The sequence below is a fragment of the Schistocerca piceifrons genome, chromosome 6 (genome assembly GCF_021461385.2).
Source record: "Schistocerca piceifrons isolate TAMUIC-IGC-003096 chromosome 6, iqSchPice1.1, whole genome shotgun sequence".
Lineage (NCBI taxonomy): Eukaryota > Metazoa > Arthropoda > Insecta > Orthoptera > Acrididae > Schistocerca > Schistocerca piceifrons.
In genome coordinates, this window is record NC_060143.1 from 543876121 (window position 1) to 543891208 (window position 15088).

Consider the following 15088-nt stretch of genomic DNA (forward strand, 5'->3'; position numbering starts at 1 on the left):
CACTGGACTTCTGCATTTATTAATCTGAAAAGACCAAATTGAGGAATGTGTAAAATAAAACACTAAATGGAAAATGACCAAATTATATTTTTATGTTGATTAGTTAACAGATGACTACTAATAGTTTAAGATGTTTGTTTTCAAGGTAATGTGTACAATATTCACACAGAAGGACTATAAAACTAAAATGGGATATTGAAATTGTAGAGAGATGGGCAGTACTAATAGTCACATTTTTGTTTGAGTCATGGGAGAGCATCACGGAAATGTCAAAAAGTTGAACTGGCCAAGACTTGAAGATGGAAGAACTAGTACCAAGTAAGGAATCTAGAATTATACTACAGTGCCCATGTATCACTCTCATTGGGACTGCAGAGATAAGATTAGACTAATTATAGTGCCCACAGAGGCATTTAAGCAGTCATTCTTCCCACATTCTTTATACAAATGGGACAGGAAGAGGTCCTGATGTGTGGTACAGTGAGAAGTTGGGCTATACTCTGCCACATATTTAATAGTAGTTTTAGAGTACAGATGCAGCTAAAGAAGGGACTTGTTTTGTGCTGTGATATTGTGCACTTTTACAAATTGGCAATCAATTTTGTACTAGTGTCCTTTTACATAATTTCCTAGTTATAACTTCCACTCTGTTCTCAGTATAGCCATCAATTCTGAATGCTGTGTGTATTAAAGTAACATTGTTATGCTTCAGTAGTCATAAATATCTAGTCGTTTTTGTTTGACTTTAATTGCAAATCAGATTCATTTTTAAATTGTTTCTTCCCATTTCAGTGTGTTACTCATACTGCTGTAGTTATTCCATTGTTGTCACAATTATATGGACAGCAAGGTGTACTTAGACTGTCCTGAATGAAATATTCTGTGATTCCTCACAGTGAGTGATAAACGGAAATTGATTCAAAAATTGAAATTTGTGGCTCTGTCAATTCTGAAAACATGTATCCACACTTGTTGCAGTGTATTACTTCTTTTATAGCACATATAACTGACACAGGTCTGGTTTGCATAAACAGCAATCTGTAATACGTGCAGACAAAGATGCATCAATGGCATAGAATCTTCTTTGGATACCTGCTGCATCGATTTAAGGGCTATTTGTGGTATTCAGGGTGCACACCAACAGTCTCATATTGTCAGCTGGAGACACTAGATGATAATAGGATAGATAGTACTTCCTAACACACTGCAAATAGTCTGTAGATTGTCATGATTAATCTCCCAATAAGATCATTCACTACAGTCCAAATGCTATCATAATAAATCAAATCTCACAAACAGTTTATGACCTGTGATCATTTTGCTCTCATAGAAGCTGCCTTATTACAAATAAGTTTTTAATTTCAAGACCTTATTGACACAGAAGGATGCCTATATTTGCACAAATTTCATACTTAAAGTTTGAGAGTGTACGAGAGTACTTAAAGGTTGGTTGGTTTGTGGGGTTGAAGGACCAGACTGCAAAGGTCATCGGTCCCTGTTCTTAAAGATTTGATGTCAAGTCCTGGGAAAGAAAGTTTCATCATTCTAATAGCTGAAACTTTAAGATTTCCTGTTTTTCTGTCATAATGCCAGATTTTTCAAAGAAAATCCTCCACTCTCCAAGAAATTATATTTGTGAAATATATTTAGTTTTCTTTCAGGCAGAAAATTTATTGATGGCATCCCCATTAATATTCAGATGGTGAATGACATCTGATTATTATAAATAGTTCAAGTTTGGGGTTTCAGGGAATAGAATGGGAAGTTAATCCAGACTATAAATTATATTGAAGAAAAGGCATATGAGAGTTGGTGGAAAGCAAATGCAGAGGTCTTGTGCATGAGTTGAAGGCACACATTGATGCCATCCAACATGTTTTTTAAAGGCTGGCGTATGAGTGTCAGTATTTGTGGCACTGGCATATTATACCAAAATGGGGGACTTGAAAATGCAGTTCACAACTCAAGTGACTGAGATTCAGGCAGAAATCCTTTGTACTCCAGGCTTCAGGCAAACCCAATATCTCCAGAAATGCTACTCTGAAAAGTGGATTAGCAGCTGTGACACTGTCAAAGTGATTATGCTCAACTAAACTAAATGATGATGAACACTAGGAAAGTGTATGTATTTGGTAGAAATGACAGTCATTAACACTCTCTTATCTGACTTACATTAATGCAAAATAATGTAAATTTAAATAGCCTGGTTCAGTAATGTTGTGTAGTATTTTGTGTTTTTCCTAATTTTTAAAACACATTTCTTCACTTCATTCAGTACTCCATCAATTTATTATAGGTGTACTTGTGTCATTTACCATGAGTGAGAAATGCTAGGACTGTTAACTTTGGATTGTGGTATGGTGCCTGCTGTACCTTTTTCTATTGAGGCAACTGTAGTGGTGAGGAAATCAGGGGACTAAATGAGCCTCTGCAATGGTGTCGGAGGATATACCATTAGAGATCAGAAAATTGTGGAACAGGACCAAAGCATTGCAGCTCATCAAGCTGAACTACTCGTAGACAAGGCAAGGATACACATGGGCAGGTTACATGAGGGAGAAGGGTAGATAGAATTGGGAAGTGGCTGCAGGTAATAGATGGAACAGACATAGGACTTTTCCAGACTTTATTGTCATTAATGTGGAAAATATATTACATCTGTAGTCCCATTTAGAAGAAGGTGACCTATATGTGGATAAAGCTGTAGAAAGGGCACAACAAACTTTCAAAAGGAATTTGAGAAATAAAGAGGTAGAAAAATCTATAAAGAGAAAGAAAGTATTATTGTTAGGTGGTTCACATAGCACAGGTGTTGGCCAACAATTTCAGGATGATCTAGGTCCAGATTACCAGCTCAGCAGCTTTTTTAAACCACCTGCTAATGTTGATCAGCTGATAGAGGGTGTAAGATCATTACGTAAAGCTTTGTCAAAGGAAGATTCTGTGGTCATAGTGGGAGTGCCCAGCAATAGTACTTATAGGTTCATACTGTTCTATAGAGAGTGACCTGATGAAAATAGCTTCATCCATGAAACATACCAGTATGGGATTTATGTCTGTTTTGGGACATATTCATCGATGTCACTTGAACTCCTCCATCAGAAGAGTTAATTTGGAGTTTACAGTGCTCATGATATGAATGAAAAAAAGGAAACTCGTTAACAAACTCATTACCTTCTTTGAAAAATGATTTCGTCCAAAAGTAATTCAGATTTAACAAAAGTCTACAATAGAACCATAGATTACTCGAGGAATAAACTGACAAGTTTTGTGAGGAGATCCTCTGGATATCGTATGAGGTAGGTTTACACTTGTGCCTTGACACTGATTGTCACTTTAAAATCTTCAGTTGCTGGAGGGAGTCATTGGGTTTCCTGGCTACTGTCATCATTGTAGCCCAAGTGATGGTTTTAACAGGTTCAATAATCCCAGCTTCATGGAGGTAGTAGAGTTCTTACATAATGGTTGTCCTTATGGAGAATGGAGTGGGTTGTGTCATTCAGAAATGAGGCACCGTATCTGGTCATAAAGAGATATGTACCTGGAAATCTATGGCACACCCCAGGGTAGGTTTGAATATAGGCTTGAAGGTGGCACAGAGGTCATTGAGCTCCTGGAAGGGAATGGTGTCAGAGGTGACTGCATATGTGATGGAGAATCCGAACAGTGAGAAGGCAACCAGACTGAAAACATTGCCCACAAGGTGACTATCGACAACAAAGATATCAGCCATGTGATCTTTTTGTAGGCAGCTGTAATTGTGAATTGATCCTGGAGGGGTAACGAACAGTCACCAGGCACAAACAATGCATGAGGGAAGGCCAATCCAAGGGAACCAGGATGAGCATACATTTGGAGGTTGACCGAGGAAATGGTAGCTTTTGTGTCAACTTGGAAATGGCTATCCTGATATACAATTGTGAGGGTAATAAACAGCTTGATAGTGGAAGGACTGCACTGAGGAACAATTGCGTGAAGTTCATGTACTGTCCCTAGATGCATGTAGAGAACAGGATCCTAATGTCCCGCCAGATTGCAACCGACAGTTGAGAAATGTCCATCTTCCCACAACAGGTGCAGCATGCCCCACAATTGGGACAGTTTGCTTGTAGGTGGGCCATGAAGCAGTCTAGATATGACAAAGAACCCCACTGCTCATGTTGACCATCAGGGGAGGGGGGCAGGCTTTTTGCTGTAATGTTCAGAGGCCATGGCACGTCAGAAATCAATTAATCTCTGCTGCTGTCTGGAATGTGCTCACAAGAGTTTGCCCCCCTTCCCGGGACACAATGCAGCATCTGAACTGCTGGTACTTGTTGCCGAACCACAAGATGCTCGACACTTCCTGCATGATGTCAAAAGAGTGTTCAGTTTTCAAAATATCATCCAAGGCAGGGTCATCCAGCTTAAGAACAGCAGTGTGTACCTCTGTACTGGGAGCAAACTGGACTACTATTTCTCGAATCAAGGAGTTGGTATATGAGGTTTTGCAATCAGAGTTGATACAAGGAAATCGCAACAGTGGCCCAAACCTTGAAAATCAGTCACCCAAGTGTAATTCGACTGCCAAGATTGCATGTAACATTGATGAACCTCAAGTCACAGTGGAAAGCAAGGAACACATCTCCTCAAAATTGAGTGTGATGTAATTCAGGAACTGAGCCAACTTCTTCAGGAAGAAAAACATCTCTGGAAAAGTCCCATGAAAGGAATAATGGACACTGAAGAATATCATCAGAGACCTGAAAGGCTGTGAAGTGCTGTTTCATTCACTACAAATATGTGTCTCAATCCTCTTCAGCATTGTTAAAAGGCGGAAGTGCAGGTGGGTAGCTGTTGACCTGGCAAGTAACCACCACCTACACAGATTGGGGACTCTGAACTTGCACATGATCCTTCAAAAGCCGAATATCCTGATGGAGCAATTCAGTCCGCTACCACTGTTACCATTGCTGCTGGTGAAAATGCTGCCAGACCTACCATTTCAATTGCTGCTGCAGGAGCAGTTGTTGCTGTTTCTGTTCTAATCTGTGTGACACAGCAAACCTTTTACCTCATCACAAATTGTAGTGACCAGAATCGAACTTGGGAACCTATAGAAAGTGGCCATTAGCCAGGCTGTCAACAGCAAGACGCTAACAGCAAACAGGAAGACAACAACAACAAGAGGAGAACAGACAAAAGAGACAACACCACAGAATAACAAGTCCAACAAGTATTCAAGAGCAAAACCCTAAGATGTTGCAAATCCAGAGAACACAACAATGGTTTGTGGTGACAATGATACCAAAACTCAGAAAAATCACTTCTGAAATTGAGCCTTTGCACTGTTAACTTTAAAGGGTGGCTGCAGGCACCATTAGGCTGGCAAGCCAGGCATGGCTCAATGGACAGCACATTCAGTGGCGATACCAGCACCTGAAGATGTTGCAGTACTGCCTAGCGTCTGTTACAGAGTTCCGTGACTTCTGGCAAGTCTTCAGACTCACCAGGCCAGGATACCAGAGTAGCGACCTATCTAGGTGTGCCCAAGGGTTGGGGTGGAGATAGGAGTGCCATCCCCTGCAACATCAGCTGGGAGGGGCCATGATGTCACTTCTCTCCTTAATTTTATGGAAATAAGACAGGTTATGACCAATACTTGCAATGATGAAAATAAAACCATCAGCAACTTACCACTCACACCTTAACTACCAGTCTGAGGTTGAGCCAAGTCCTATACAGTCTGACTTACTGTAGACCAGTGACATTCCTGAAAGTATAACACCATAGACTCTCAGATTCCCCAGGAATGATCTCTTTTTCCTTAACTTGCAGAACTAATTCCTGTCAGCTGGCTTACCTCCAGTCCAGTAGAAGAGTGCTGCCCTTCTCTTACCCCAATAATATTATGAACCGAGCACCAAGTGATCTTAGGGGCTGATGACTACCAGTCTATTCCCTTGAAGACTCAATCAGCATCATTTTCATTGTCCTGAATAATAGAGAAACATTTCCTTTGAGATTATTAAAAGCATAGTAATATGTTATGATCTGTTTTATATTTAATCCAATTGTTCTGCAGAATAAATTCAAAATATAAAATGTTGCTCTGATTTTAAAAGATAAGGAATCATTTTTATATTTGCTTATGTACCCATGTATGTCTGTTTTTCTTGTGTGTAAGATGTAATTATCAGGTGTAATTGTAATGTATGGTATCAGCTTATGGTGTGCTAATCTCTACGGTCTTCGTACAGTTCGTGTAACAATAAAGGTGTGAAATTGAATGTAATATTTATGCTTAACTCAGAGTATTAGGAAACTTTGCTTTGAAGATCTCATCTGATTTTTCTACAATTGACAGATTTGTATTCTTTATTCTTAGCAGAGTATATTACTGGCCTGATAATTCATGATTGATTAAAGGTTGGTTTGAATTTTGCAAGGCAATACATTTGGTGATAGGTTGAAGCCTTGACGCAGTGTGTGAGGTATGCACAGAATACTTGGTTGAGTGGCCACTGACCTCACGTTGTGACCCAGAAATCACTTTTAATCCATCATGAACATTCAGAATTTGTGATCATTTGAGTGAAGCAGGAGCATTGTAATAATGTAAAGTAAGACTGTGATTTAAAAAATAAAAATAAAAAATTGCATACCACGCTATAAATTTGTTTTGAAATTTTCAGTTTGTTTACAACTTGATGATATGCAGCAAAAACAATAACAACAAAACAATTGAAGACTTCATCCTGGTGTCACCAGCTCCTGTTGACACTGCAGCTAAATTGTCAAATATCTTTGTTGTACTTTCTACAAAGGTGAGTCTATTAGCTTACTTTTGATGATAAATTCATATTCATATGTACTTAAACATAAAAAAATTAATAAGCTATAATATTGACACAGTATAATATATACCTAACATTACAAAATAATATAATGATGGCATTGAAACAGAGGATGACTCGCGTAAAGCTGAAATACTAAACACCTTTTTCCAAAGCTGTTTCACAGAGGAAGACCACACTGCAGTTCCTTCTCTAAATCCTCGCACAAACGAAAAAATGGCTGACATCGAAATAAGTGTCCAAGGAATAGAAAAGCAACTCAGAAAGAAACTCAATAGAGGAAAGTCCACTGGACCTGACGGGATACCAATTCGATTCTACACAGAGTACGCGAAAGAACTTGCCCCCCTTCTAACAGCCGTGTACCACAAGTCTCTAGAGGAACGGAGGGTTCCAAATGATTGGAAAAGAGCGCAGATAGTTCCAGTCTTCAAGAAGGGTCGTCGAGCAGATGCGCAAAACTATAGACCTATATCTCTTACGTCAATCTGTTGTAGAATTTTAGAACATGTTTTTTGCTCGCGTATCATATTTCTGGAAACCCAGAATCTACTATGTAGGAATCAACATGGATTCCGGAAACAGCGATCGTGTGAGACCCAACTCGCCTTATTTGTTCATGAGACCCAGAAAATATTAGATACAGGCTCCCAGGTAGATGCTATTTTTCTTGACTTCCGGAAGGCGTTCGATACAGTTCCGCACTGTCGCCTGATAAACAAAGTAAGAGCCTACGGAATATCAAACTAGCTGTGTGGCTGGATTGAAGAGTTTTTAGCAAACAGAACACAGCATGTTGTTATCAATGGAGAGACGTCTACAGACGTTAAAGTAACCTCTGGCGTGCCACAGGGGAGTGTTATGGGACCATTGCTTTTCACAATATATATAAATGACTTAGTAGATAGTGTCGGAAGTTCCATGCGGCTTCTCGCGGATGATGCTGTAGTATACAGAGAAGTTGCAGCATTAGAAAATTGTAGCAAAATGCAGGAAGATCTGCAGCGGATAGGCACTTGGTGCAGGGAGTGGCAACTGACCCTTAACATAGACAAATGTAATGTATTGCGAATACATAGAATGAAGGATCCTTTATTGTATGATTATATGATAGCGGAACAAACACTGGTAGCAGTTACTTCTGTAAAATATCTGGGAGTATGCGTGCGGAACGATTTGAAGTGGAATGATCATATAAAATTAATTGTTGGTAAGGCGGGTACCAGGTTGAGATTCATTGGGAGAGTGCTTAGAAAATGTAGTCCATCAACAAAGGAGGTGGCTTACAAAACACTCGTTCGACCCATACTTGAGTATTGCTCATCAGTGTGGGATCCGTACCAGATCGGTCTGACGGAGGAGATAGAGAAGATCCAAAGAAGAGCGGCGCGTTTCGTCACAGGGTTATTTGGTAACCGTGATAGCGTTACGGAGATGTTTAATAAACTCAAGTGGCAGACTCTGCAAGAGAGGCGCTCTGCATCGCGGTGTAGCTTGCTCGCCAGGTTTCGAGAGGGTGCGTTTCTGGATGAGGTATCGAATATATTGCTTCCCCCTACTTATACCTCCCGAGGAGATCACGAATGTAAAATTAGAGAGATTAGAGCGCGCACGGAGGCTTTCAGACAGTCGTTCTTCCCGCGAACCATACGCGACTGGAACAGGAAAGGGAGGTAATGACAGTGGCACGTAAAGTGCCCTCCGCCACACACCGTTGGGTGGCTTGCGGAGTATCAATGTAGATGTAGATGTAGATGTAGAGCATGTACCAATATAGCATAAAATATGAAATATGGCTTTTTGTAATCTAGAATATTATTCAGTTACTGGCTGATGAAAATTCAGCATACATTTTATTTGTGATACTTACAGGAATAATGTTGTTTTCCACCAGGAGGAACTTTCAGACATTTGTACATGAGTCCACTCATGAATCCTTTCCTATCATTCTCCTTGAGTATTACAATACAAAAGCAAATGGAAGGTTGAACATTATGTCATCTGCTCACAATAAAAAAATGAAAAAAAATCTGAAACACACTAGAAAATTTATTATAGGTCAGCAGTTCTTATAATTATATTTGTGGGATCTGATGGTCACTCCTTGCTACTTTTATTTAGCAGTTTTTTCTCCTCCCTGCACCCCCTTTTGTTAGATTGGCCTATTATAGAAACAGAATGATTAAGAAACAGCATTTTTGTGCAACATTTTAATGTTAGACTAAAGGGTAATCTAGATATTGTAGCAAAACTGAAAACTGTGTCAAAACAAATGGATCATCGATAGCCCAAGGTAATCCGGCAGTTGAAACTTTCAATTTATGTACCTTAAATTGTCAGAAACTCTGTTGTATACATCATCTTTTCATTGTACTTCATTCAGATAACAGTGTCATAAAAGACAGAAACTTGCTTGCTAGTTCAAGAACATATTCGTCTGCTAATTGGACGCTTCAGGTCAAAATTTTTTTTGTGTCTGTAGCGAACATTGCATTCATTATATCCTATGTTTAACTGACATTTCTGGCGTAGGTTCTCCAGACAGGTTAATCAGAGATCCATATTTTTCTGGTTTCCAAGTTTTTCTTTAAGAGCTATTTTACTGACTTAAAATGCAACCATCATCGTAAAGGAATCAAAAATTTTGTAACTGTAGTATTGTTATACAAAAGTTCATTTTTAATACTCAAATACAATTCATCAGCAAGATCTTATGTCTTAACTGTGTACATATTGTACGAGGATGAATCAAATATAAATGGGATTTTTTTTTAATTCATTAGCAAAAAGCAAAAATTTATTTTCCCACATAGTTTATCACTTTATAAATATTTTTTCCCATTGAGAAGGAAGGCTTTTCATCACAGTATCATAGTATGAAGCTGGTTGCATGAGGACCCAATTGCGTACAAGTTCCCTTAACTTCCTTAAGAAGTCCAAGCGAAGGTAAATCACAGGTTGGTAGGTCTGAGCTGCAAGTAGGATGATCAATCTTGAGCCCAGTACATTTCCTGTAGTTTGGAGACCTTTAGAACTAGTGTGTGGCCCCTGGCATTTTCATGGAGAAGGGTGACCAGTTGAAGTGGTTGGTTTCTTCTTTTGCAGCAATATGCATCCCTAACCCTCTTCAACAGCTCACAGTAATATGCAGCACTGATTATGTGTTGCTAGCTGACAGTCCTTGCCACTCCTTACTGGTTTGTTTGGATTTGGTAGTGTAGTGCAGGATGCATGTTTTGTCACATGTAATGATCCAACTCAAAAATGCACCACCTTTTTTTGCAAACCTTGCTGTAAGCTTCTGAGAGACCTCCAAACACCTCAACTTCTGATTTACAACAATAGATCCATCTGGAACACACTGTCGGGAATTGCAGGTCATTTGTTATGATTGCTTGACAGCTCTCGTAACTTATTCTGACCTGTTCTGCAATTTCTCGCCTGTCAGTCACCTTCAGGAATGTCTCAAACCACATGAATGATTTCGTCTTTAATGTGATGATCCTGTTGCTGATTTTCCACATGTTCTCGACCTTCCTTGAACTCTTTATGGCAGACGAACTCATGCATCCTCGACACTGTTTACTCACTGAACTGTGCAGTCAATTTGTGGAAAACTTCTGTTGTTTGAACTCCTTCATGAGCAAGAAATTTTATAATTATGCATTAACAGTGGAGGGAGGTGCTCCTGCTGCTCTGGCATTTTGAGCATTACTGACAAAGCTGTTGGAAGTATGTAATTGCTAGCTCTCCCCACTCCTAATGGCCCTATCCATCAATACTAGAAGTGCAGGTCCAGTCCTACCAACTGTTGATGATCGGGGACTGAAATCCTGTTTTTATTTTATTCACTCTCATATTACTATGTGTAAACAACAGTCATATACTCATTTCCTTGAGTTTTTTGCTTCTTTCAATCCGAATCAACATTCAAATATAAATAAGATATAAAAATCCAAAATATCACCTAAAAATAATAAAACAAAGTTACAGTGATTACAAAACTTTGTGTGGATGTTTTTCAGTTCTGAAAATCTGCATAAAAGACTGTTAAGAAGAGAGATTTCTGAATTCAAATTTAGGAAATAACAAACTGTTTTTGCTCTTTGCAAGTGATATAACTTTATATCACCCTGAAGAAGTTCGCGCTGTTGCTACCAGCTAATTAATGATGAAATAAAGAATACATATGTATACATTAAACAAACAAGGGCTACTAGGATAAAATCGTTGCACTCATATTCTCTGGTCCTGTTACAAAATGGAATGACATAATGCCAACATTTTATAAACTTGAACTGGTCTTGGACTGAGCAAATGGTGATCTATATAATTTGTTACTGGTGGAAAGCTCTCCTCAAAATTATGCCTTTATTTATACTGGTACATCACAGACATATTATCTTAGCAAGATGGAGAGTTATGGTCTGCTATTTCAGGATGTAGATAAGTTGATGATAGGCAACCTCTATCAAATTGACCAACACATAGTCATAATCCAGTTGAAGTTTCCAGTTTAGTTTCTTTTCTTTTGTGATACAATGTGATAGTATCCCCATAATGAACTTTCTTTGAGAATGCCAGCCATGAAAATGTATAATTTCATCTAAGGGCTAACGTTTCTTGTGTAAGTTTTACCTCTATGATGTAAATGATACAGTTGATTATATTCAGTTATAGTGATGCAGTTACCTTTATATGGACCTTAACAATATCCCTGAATTCACAAGAGACTAAGTAAATGAAACAGTACGACATCTTATTTTAGATACAGTGCCATCACAGTTCATTACTCAGGATCTCCCATCTTTGGTTGTGACATCAGTTTCATTTCTCAGGTGTTTCCATTTGTCATTTTATGGCTAAATCAGTTCCAGTTCCATGCACTATTCTGTCACACAAATACCATATGGCAAATACATTTTCAATACAAGTTACAGCTGTCTCAAATGGCTTTTGAACAACATATTTTTATTGTCTTTTATCCAGATTTTTATTTGGGATTACCTTCTAATAGAACCCTTCTTGTGATTAACATTTTTCTTACCAGATATGTATTTTCTTCTTCTAATACTTCATAATCTTCAGATTTTAGCTCCATGTAAATTGTTAAAATTATAATTAAAAACAATTAAACATTGCCAAGTATAAGTAGGTGCACGATGTGAAGTAGTATAAATGCATATGCAAGCCACATTACATGGGGAAGAAATTTAAATCACTGATATTTCACCAGTAATGTAGAAGATTTGGTGGTGCATAATTTCTTATCACCTGACGTGCACCAATGTCTTCATTTAAATTCCAAACCTCACAGTCAGTAATGGCCTGGTGGCATGCAACATTGTTGATTATAATCTGTCAGCTGCATTAGGGCTATGTGCTTGGTGACCGCCTGATGCTATGCAATGGAAGTACAGGGTATGTGCCACCAGCCTTTCTGCTCTTTCATCAGCAGTATAAATGCAAAGTCATACTCAGTGTGTGCTCATTGCAATCGTCCTCACTGAACAGGTGCACAAGATGTAACATTCACTTTTCGCTAAGGAACTTTCCAATTAGGTAGCTGGTGAAGCCCATGAAGTATCCCATTCATGATAGCTGTATGATTCTTCTTTTGTATGGGAAATCTTAGTGGTTAAATGTAATAATTTATTTTTACTGCAACTGTAAGTAGATAATTTAGGTACTAAAATGTGTTTTAAACGCCTCTAACAGGAGAAAGAGAGAGCTAAAGACTTGATAGCTGCTGGTAAGCAGTGTGAGACAATGGCAACAGAGCTGCTGGCCCTGGCTGCTGGGTCAGATTCAGCAGGTCGTATTCTGACTGCTACTGACAGACGAAACATAGAGTTCCTCGATGTACTCATTGAAAATGAGCAGAAGGAGGTCATTGCACACATGGTTGTACAACGGTATCTTCAGGCAAGTATCACTCTTATTATATTATCCAAGTATACCTTCATTTGCAGAATAAGCTTTTAGTGCATGTTCAGTGGTACCCATGCCCTCCTCATTCCAGTTAGTGACATACTGAGAAAATGCAAAGTTAAACCTATCATTTGTCTTGACAGAATATTTTTGTCTGTCATCCATTTATAATTTAGAGGCACACTTTTGCTGATTATTAGGACACTGGAAAATAATATGTTGCTTTTTGTGGCCTTAAATCAAAAATCTACCTAAATACAGGTATTGAACTCAAATCATGTAAAAGTTGCCTATTCTTTTTTTTTTCTTTAGTTGGTTGAGCAAATATTTAAAGTTAAACTGAAGGTGGCAGAAAGTTGAGAAGTAAGAGAAAAGATGGTATGGAGTGTCTCACCACGCCAGATGTATGGAAAAGATGTGGACAAAATAATATAGACTGTTAGTGTAATAAATCCTTTGTTGTATAAACTATGAAGTGAAAAAGTAATTACTAAGGAAAAGGGTGGGTTTTAGGGTAAAGGGTGCAAATATTGTTCTCCGTAAGATTTTCTAGGCTTTAATAAAGAAGGAAAATTCACAGCATTACTGTGAAACATAAGTAGTTTCTATAACCAAGTATCATAGTAGAAATAATAATTAAAAAATTTATAACAATAACTCAGGTACACAATTCACTTTTATAACATATTCCATATTACTACCATCAAATTCTTTCAAAGAAGCAAACAGAGTAAGGCATTAATTTACCTTTCAGGTACTAAGGAAGTTTTATTTTTATTTTTTCTCATACAAGTGTAATAAAACTGACTTAATTAAAATATGCCATAGTTCAGCTGCCAAGACCTGCTAATAAATTCTTTACTGTTCACAACCGGTTTCATTATTCAGACTGTCATCTAGTAAACTAAAAATCAAATCCATCTTAATGTTCGCTATCAGCTCTTGGCATATGTTTTATTTTTTATTTTTTAAAAATTCTTAATGGGTGTTGGGGCACCACATTCACAAAATATAATCTGATTTTCATTCTTGGGAAGGAACACTAAAAAGTTCCAAGTCACTGACTGGTAAAAGAATCACATAGAAAGTGTTTGGTATGAGTATGAGTATCCAGCCTTCATGACGTCACTTGCCGTGAGCTGGACTGCATGCAGAAGGAAGTACCAATTAGCATCACAGGCTACTTTTCTGAGGGTTGCCAGTCCAGACTCAATCTCCAGCAAATACTTGTTATTTAGCACTTATCATTTCTTAAGTTTCTCAAAATCTCTTATGTTTGTAATGTTTTCATATTCTGGAATAATCAGTGTTTTATAAATTGTAGCACTGTCCATCCAGGGAGCAGTTCTCTGTCTGTCTTTGACGTCCATAACAAATGTACTCTCAATACTAAGTAGTGTACTTCTTTGACAACCCTAATTTTGGATTTGTACTTGATTGTGATTATGATGGGACATTTTTTGATGGAGATGCCAAGTACCACAACTCATCCATATCACTGTGGCTCCAATTAGATAATGTAAAAGGCATTGCTTACATGGACAAGAACCAGAATAAAAGTAGGACATCGTTCCTGAGGTCCATATATTCAGCAGACCAATGGATTCCAAATCAGCAGCAAGTCGGCTGCACATCAAGCATCCGTCAGTATTTTCTGGAGACATTGGACAGGGCCCGATGAAATGTTTCTAATGATTTGACCAAGTCATCAAGTAAAACAGATAGGATGACATGGTGTGTTTGGTAAAAGTGCACTTTTACTTGGATTCACAGTCCAGCAGTGGTTCAAGAACAATGAAGAGAACCTTGATAGCTAGGACAAATACCAGACTGAACTGAAGAAAACATTTAATGACAATCAATAGTGAGTCCACTTAACTGAAGAACAGGGAACACAAAAGTCATGGGGAAACGACTCACTGTTATCAGTGAATGTTTAGGCCCTATGCCACATCGAGAATCCAAATATGGCAGAAGCTTACAAAATCTCATATTTGATGAAAGGGGTCACAGAAGACATGTACAGAGCTCTGCTGGTAAAGGATGCCACAATAACAGAGGAAGGCATAAAGTGGTGCGAGCACATCGAGGAAATGCAGCAGGAAGGAGTCACCAAAAGACATGGAACCAACTCCCGAATGTGATCCATTTCATAATTGTGAAAGACCATCATGACCTTGCCTCTCTAAAATCCCAGAAAGTGGGAGAAGCTATATCAGCCAGAAATGTCAGTCTGAATACACAAGAGATAGCAGCCGTGAATGTTGACACCACATGTCAGAAGGTAATAGAAAATGTTGAGGAACAGAGATATTGATCTC

The 15088-nt window shown here is 38.3% G+C and overlaps 1 protein-coding gene across 1 annotated transcript in view; it reads left to right on the forward strand.

Annotated features, from left to right (window-relative positions):
- The window catches only part of LOC124803453 (serine/threonine-protein phosphatase 6 regulatory ankyrin repeat subunit A), a 446739-nt gene that overhangs the window by 312218 nt on the left and 119433 nt on the right, over window positions 1-15088 (forward strand). Inside the window, exons 15-16 of the mRNA XM_047264641.1 lie at window positions 6675-6806; window positions 12555-12761. Coding sequence (XP_047120597.1) covers window positions 6675-6806; window positions 12555-12761 — 339 coding nt within the window. The remainder of the gene's footprint in view (window positions 1-6674; window positions 6807-12554; window positions 12762-15088) is intronic.